At 32.8% G+C, this 7,480-nt stretch overlaps 1 protein-coding gene across 2 annotated transcripts; it reads left to right on the top strand.

Moving 5' to 3' along the window:
• Positions 1 to 1,726: 1,726 nt before the first annotated feature.
• LOC107005102 lies at positions 1,727 to 7,065 on the top strand. Of its 2 annotated transcripts, XM_015203597.2 has the most exons (7): positions 1,731 to 2,072; positions 2,263 to 2,386; positions 2,878 to 3,089; positions 4,080 to 4,107; positions 6,027 to 6,053; positions 6,232 to 6,313; positions 6,810 to 7,065. In XM_015203597.2, the coding sequence occupies exons 1-7, from the start codon at positions 1,809 to 1,811 to the stop codon at positions 6,889 to 6,891; spliced, it is 819 nt and encodes a 272-aa protein (XP_015059083.1). In that variant the 5' UTR covers positions 1,731 to 1,808; the 3' UTR covers positions 6,892 to 7,065. The 2 variants fall into 2 exon arrangements, with proteins under 2 accessions (XP_015059082.1, XP_015059083.1); XM_015203596.2 differs by lacking the exon at positions 6,232 to 6,313 and having other exon boundaries at positions 1,727 to 2,072; positions 6,027 to 6,135.
• Positions 7,066 to 7,480: the final 415 nt, after the last annotated feature.

The raw sequence follows: 7,480 nt of genomic DNA, 5'->3' as shown, positions 1-7,480 counted from the left end.
AAAAATTTATTGTCATCTTCATCAACTTATCACTTTCAATGTCACTTTTTACCACAACTCCACCTCTCTTTTATTCTACTATTAGTTTTTAAGTCTCTTCAATTATAAAATTTATCTAGATATTTTATTACATTTCAAACAATTTGATAAACTCATTAGATTTCAAGATGATTAGTAGGCATTATTTAGTTTTTTATTCAATTTTCAATTAATGTTTTTCAATTTTTGGAGAATTCTTATGCTATCAAAATTATCATTTCTAGTTTTGGATTTATATGAAAATGAGATAAATTAAATGATGATATCTTCAAAATTTTGATCTTTCTTAAAAAATAATTAGTTTAGATAAAAATAACTCAACAAAGTCTAGAAAATTGTGTAGTTCTGGAAAGTAAGGAATTTGACCGAATAAAAAGAAGAAAAGAGAAAAAAAAATGAAGGGGCTCAACTTGATGTGGGGGTGGGGTTAGGTGAGGGTGAGAGGTGAAGAAGAAGAAAGAAAGAAAGAAAATGGAGGGAGCTTGAAAGTAGGGGTGGAAGATGAATTGAAAATTAAAATAAAATTAAAATTAAAGTAATAAAATTAAAATAAGTCAAAAAGTAGGAGAGAAATAAAGAAAAACTTAAAATGAAAAAATATATATATTTCAAATTAAATTAACACGTGTCAGACAATGATTGGTGTGTGATAACACTTGCCATTTAAAATCTGGAATTGATCAAAAAATAATGTAATAATATATTTTCGGAATTGTTTAGGGGGGGGGGGTAATAGGATGTCGCATAGTTAAGGTGTGTTTTTAAAAATTCGGAATAACTTCAGGTGTCATTTTATGTCTTTTCTTAAATTGTGCATATAAAATTAACTTAAATAATAAAGTTACATTCCTCTTTTAGAGCTAATATATGGTGATAAAGAAATATGTGAATGATAGGCAAATATTATTACTCGCGGATGAATTAATAAATAAATCTTAAATCTTTTATAAATCTATTCAAATTATATATCTTTAAAATTTAAAAGAAGTTGTGCATAAAAAATTAGCTTAAATAATAAGTTATTCAAATTGATTTAAATTCTAAATTAATTTTGTTTTAGTTTTTTTTCTTAGAAATAAAAACCTTAACTTAATCCATTTTTTTATAATGTTAACAATTTTAGGGGTATTTCAGACATTTTAATTAAAAAAAGTGTTAGCCAATACCTATTTATCAAACACATCAATAACTTTTTTCAACTGCAATTATTTTATTCAAGCACATAACTACTTATTTTTAAAAGTTTCAACGCCTTAAAAAGTTATTTTTCTTAATTCAATTCAAACAAGCTCTAAATCATATATATGAGCTACATACTTTTTGACTTAATTTAAAATTTTTGAAGTTAAAATTAAAGATAAATTCGTATTATTATTTTTTTGTAAATAATATTTAGTTGTTTGAATATATTTTTTCGAAAAAAATCTTAAGTACATCTTTTTTTTGAGGGAAAGAAGTTTGTTTGCTTTGACTTGAAGTCAGGTGCATATTAGTTGTCTTTGTTAAAACAATTACGGCCGTTAGAATTGGAACTAAATATGTACTAGTTTTAAAAGTATATGGACTACAAATGATTTCCTTACAAACAATAGGATTAGTTTAAGCACAAATCTAAAGATAATGAACTGTTTTGTCTTATTTTTTTTTAATATTAATAATAATACTTATAATGTATTGATTGGATTAGTCAAATTCCATCCATTTTATTGCTCAGAAAGGAAAAGAAGTCAACTTTCTTTCACAAAATAATAATTCAATTTAGGGTTTCTATGAAGGGACACAATGCAATTGAGGTGGCGAAGACGGTGTTGGAGGTGGCCGATGTAGCATGGTCGGCGGTGGAACGCTGTCATCACCATACCCACAGTCATACTGATACGACGTCGTTTGATGTATCTCATAGTTGTGAAGAAGATGGATTGAGATCTTTGAGGTCTGAAAACGAACGGCTCAAACGGTTGCTTGAAAAAAATCTTATGCTTCTTCAGAGCATGTCACAATCTCCTTCCTTACTTCAAAATTGTCCACCTGATGTATGTTCCCTTCTATTCTGTACAGCCAATTGATATTTTTATTTTATGTATGTGGACATATAAATATATAAATGTATTTATGTGAGTAGGGAAATGTTCTCAACATTTGGATTGTGTTATAAGTGAAAATCTCTTATTTATTTATTTTTAATTTTAATATTTTTTGTGTTTTGATTTTTATTTTGGGAAGCTTCATGAACGTCTCTTAGCCGCTGTGGAATCCGGAAGCTTTTTGAAACAGCTGGAAACACTGAATCGGAAATCTGTTGATGGGAATGAGTATGACTGTCAATTTCCTTTCAAGGAGGCAACTGGTTCGTTATTCTGATTTCTGTGTCTTTCTTTTTTCTTTTTTTTTTGCTTTTGCAATATCACATCCATTTTATGGATGACATCTTATTTTTTAAAGATGTTTAGTGTGCAGAGTTACTCCACTACCTATGGTTTGGGCCACTACCTATGGTTTGGGAGGTAGTAGGTATCCGGTGTATTATAGAAGAGATTCAGGAATATAGTCATTCCTTTGAATTGGGTCGAGTCATAGGGCTTTTAACTAATTCGTTTTTCAGGACTTCTCTTAATCTTCTATATGTCTCATCCCTTTTGTTGATGTAAATGAAACTCAAAGAGTGTAAAAGTTTACCAGAGTTCAGTAGTTGATTGACAAGGAACTGGTTTTCGCCTCTCATTATTTTTTAGTTTTGAAATATGGTGTTTCTTGTCATCTTATTCTTAAATATGTTGTTAGGTTCTGCTACCTTTTATTTTGCCAGTTTCTGATTTACCTCTAACAAAATATTGTTAGATGTTGACACGGAGACAGCAGAACTTCTGGTGAACATGAGTCTTGAAGAACCAAGTTGGTGGGTTTGGGTGACTGAGGATATGGTCCCTGGCAATCTTGAAGAAAGAAGCGGAATAGATAATGATAACTATGTGATTGTTAGTGAGGAATATGTTGTAGATGCAGTTGCCTACTTTATGGCTAGATGCGTAGTATCCAATTCGAAGTCTCAGGTACAAGGAAATTGATAGTTTTGTGCATATTTATCATATTTCAATTAGGGATGTTAACAATTAGTCCTTGAATTATTGTTTTATTCTGGGTTTCGTCCCTATGTTCATTGATGAAGCACATTTAACCTACAACCTAACCAATTGTGTGGTTTTAATCCCATCATTGATAGAACAACAGATGTTTGGAAATAATGTACCAAGTTCCCACGCACAAGGCCAAGGATTGAGACGATGTAAAAGCCTATTTTCACAATCGAAATGAGAATAACAGATGTTAAATATCTCCCATTCCTGTCTTTGTGTCTCTGGTAGCTTTCTCTCCACACGACCCCACCCCTTTATCTTCCATGTAGATTGGTTGGTTGCTGATGTTGGAATTAGTGGGAATGAATTTGTAGACTTTATAAACGAACAACTCTAAACTGATGGATAGTGTTTAAGAGCATGTCTTTTGAACTGCAACAACTGTTAATTGATTGTCTAGGTAATATAGTTGATATCCACCAGGTTTCTGGATGATCCTCCTAGATGGGCTGGGACTTCACCACTGCTACCAACTTTTATTACCACTTCTGTTAGTCACACTCTCTTCGCACTCCTGTCCTCATTATTTTGTCTCTTCAAGTTAGTAGGGCTGTTGGTGAACCTTTATTGCTGTTAATTTACTGGGAATAGTTACTTCAGATAGCAGATTTGAACTTGAATCAAGAACAAGCTAGTGGAAAAGTAGTTGTATGTGCACGGGTTGTAAGAAATGCTGTGCCATAATACCTTCAGGCAAAATCAGAGTGGGAGCTATCTAACTTCCGTTTATTTTCCATCTATGATTGGATTGAAACTGCGCATAAAGTTTAACTAAAAGCTAAATGTGCTTGGTAAAATTACACAGGGATTGAAACAAGAATCACTCATGGACTAAACGTGTATTTTCCCTTCAAGTTATGTTTGAGTCATGTCAATCTTTTGACTGTTTGTGTATTGCAATTGCAGAAGATGTCTCCTGAAGAACTGCAAAAGAGTAAGTTACTGATTGTTCTATCCTATTCTTTCTGAAAATCTTCGTTCTTGTAGCATAATTACAATAAAAGCATCCAGAGTCCGCTGCAAAATTCACTTCTACATTTTCTTTTTCATGTTTCCCTCTTGGATAATGGATATTTACATGTATAGGCATGTACATTTCTTTTTTATGATGGGGAGCTTTTTCATTATGTAATACAGGATCTAGCCAAATCCTGGTTAGGAACGAATGATCAAGTGATGGGTTACTACTTCTGGTAGTCTTTCTTTAGATGATTGGCGGAAAAAGTGCACCATTTGAGTTGATTCCTTAGATAATCGCTCAACTTGTTAGTATATTCCATCAAAATCAGTTTTTGTTCTTTTTAGGACAATAAAGTCACCCAATTTATGGGGATATATTATCAAAGTCACTTTGGTTTTTTAGGACAACAATGTCACCCATTTTTTGCATTTTTTTACTCAAAAAAATACAGGACACGTTCAAACCATATTATATTTAAACCTTTTTTTTCTCAAATAAAACTTAATAACACATCATTGTTTTATTTTAAACATATTGTGTGGACCTTGAAACCTCTTTATGTAGCACTCATTTACTCTTGATTGTGAAATTGAATAGCTATCAATTTAAAAGATATGTTTATGGTTACCAATCAAAAGTGGACTAAAGTTCAAAGCATTTTGTCAATATCGGACAACCTAGTTACTCTTATTTGGGGATAATTGTTCTTTGCTCAAGGTGAACATTAAATAAACATAGTATCATTAGAAGTTGTTGATTCATATATTCAATTCTAGGAGAGCACTAATAGCTGTAAGTGAAAGATTTTAAATTTGTCTTCATATTCCATTCTGCTTAAAATACAGAATTTACGTAAATGATAAATAACGATTAACCAACTACATATGCAATAGAATTTAGATATGTTAGTCATATCCTGGAATTATATTTTACGAATCATTGTATCATCATATGGTAATGTCTATTTTGCTCTTCAAGTGACTTGTAATATCTCGGAGAGGAATACCAACAATTTTCGTGGTCGGTGACATTGTAGAAAAAGCTCAATGATATCATGATTCATGGGTACTACATTAGGGGCGAATAAGCTAAGGAACTTTTAAAGTAACCCTTTTTAACCTTTTTAGGTTGGGATGGGTAGAGTCATGCACCTTTCGGGGTGGCCTAGTGGTTTGGGCTTGAGACTTCTATGTTTTGGAGGTCTCAAGTTCGAAGACCGTTGCCAGCAAGAGCAAGGGGCTTGCCGTCAGGGTTGAGCTCGTCATTCCTGACTTGCCTAGTGCCGGTTACCCTCTCCTGTGTGGTTGGCGAGCTATTGCACATTGAGCGGGTTTTTTACCCTGTGCACCTAAAAGGTAGCGTTTGCGGGTTTCCCTTGTCATCAAAACAAAAAAAAGATTGGTAGAGTCATGGGTTAATTAAGTTTTATTATTTAAAAGTAAAATTTTAATATGATATGATATGTTAAATATGTGTTATCTTTTCCAAGACAAAAGGCAATAGTTGGGTGACTTTGTTGTCCTAAAAAGAATAAAAGTGACTTTGGTAGGATATTCCCGCAAGTTGAGTGACTTTATTGTCTGGAAAAGAATTTACGTGTCTCTGATGGGATATTCCAATAATTTGAGTGACTTTGTTGTCGCAAAACAAACTTACGTGACTTTTATGGGATATTACCATAAGTCGAGTGACAATCCACGTTAGAATTAGAAAAAGATTCGATGAGAGATTGGATTAGTTGAGCAATTGTTAGAGATCAGTTGATTGAAAGATTGTTAGAGGAGATCAATTGGTTGATTGATTGATCGTTCCTTGACCTTCTTATTTTCCGTTGTATCGTTATTCTTTACTTGAGCATCATCTTATTGTGTGGTTTTCAACTTGACTTACAGCCTTGGCAAAAGCATTCGAAGGCATTGGTAAAGTAGAAACATTGTTCAACATTTGGCATGCCGCGCAAATGTTCTACGTCCTTTCGACTTGGGGACTTGCAGTTGTGGGGTGAGCACTCATTTATTATTTCTTGATTTCGTATGTTTCCTATATTAGAAGACATAACAATACCTCAGTAGTCCGTCCCGAATAAGTTTGGCATTGGTAAAGTAGAAACATTGTTCAACATTTGGCATGCCGCGCAAATGTTCTACGTCCTTTCCACTTGGGGACTTGCAGTTGTGGGGTGAGCACTCATTTATCATTTCTTGATTTCGTATGTTTCCCATCTTAGAAGACATAACAATACCTCAGTAGTCCGTCCCGAATAAGTTTGGGTCGGGTTTATGAATGTTACTGACCATATTTCTCCATTTTAATTTGTACATATTTCTGATATTATTTGTTTTTAGAAATTTTGGTATTTGCACTGGAACATTGGTGACTTGCACAGAATAAATTTCAATTGAAATATGTGATGTAATTTGTGAAATTTCTGTGGTGTTTTAGATCCTTGTGTAAAATAGACAAGTTTGGGTGAAATTATGTGCATCTGATAACGTTTAGCTTTCACAGTTGAGGCTTAAAATAGTGGACCAATTTGTAAACAGATTCTATTTATCTTTAAAGAGATAATTTAGTGCAGATTTTGTTCTTTTGATCTCAATATCTGTACTATATCTGACTTGAACAATGTTTTGAAGGGCTTGACATTTTTGTGACTAAGCCTGTTGTTTCTGCAGGTTGTACAAGAGCCGATCTGTTATTAGACTTGCTGCTAAAGGGGTTCACAAGACAGGCAAAATGGTTCTGAAGGTTCTTTGAAGATGCCTCTGCTGTGTTGGTTATGAATTAAGCATCGTGTAAATGCTTTTACTTATTGTACAGTCTAGTAAATCAGAACAACATTATGCTTGACTTCCAATTCGTCTGTCTGAGAATATTGTAAATAGTATGCAATTTGAAAAGTGCCTCTGTTGAGATTGCATTCGCGTCACAGTGTAGGCCTTTTATCGTTCTTATTTCTTAAACTCAGTGTAGGGTTACAATCCTTTCAGAACCAGCTGGACTTGACAAAGTGGTAAGCATCCTCAGAGATTTCAACGGTTGTGATTTATTTTCTTTTAGAAGATCATTTGCACGCTTTTTGAGTATTTTTTTTCCCCATCAAAATAACCAACTCTAGTTTTGATGGAACGTTGATATAACAAACTCATATTTTCCTATTCAAGAGAAAGAAACTGGAGTTAAACCCATAGCAATAAATAGAAATTTTAGAGCATTGGTTTATTTTGATTTAGTCAAGATTATAAATCTCATTTAATCAAAGTCGTTATAAGATACTTCGTTTTGTTACTTGTCAAAAATTTTCTAATTTAATTTACTTTTTTACTTGTCATCTTTGACAAATCAA

Source organism: Solanum pennellii, chromosome 11, assembly GCF_001406875.1.
Source record: "Solanum pennellii chromosome 11, SPENNV200".
NCBI lineage: Eukaryota > Viridiplantae > Streptophyta > Magnoliopsida > Solanales > Solanaceae > Solanum > Solanum pennellii.
Note: the sequence above shows the minus strand (reverse complement) of the source record. Positions and strands in the feature narration are given on the sequence as shown.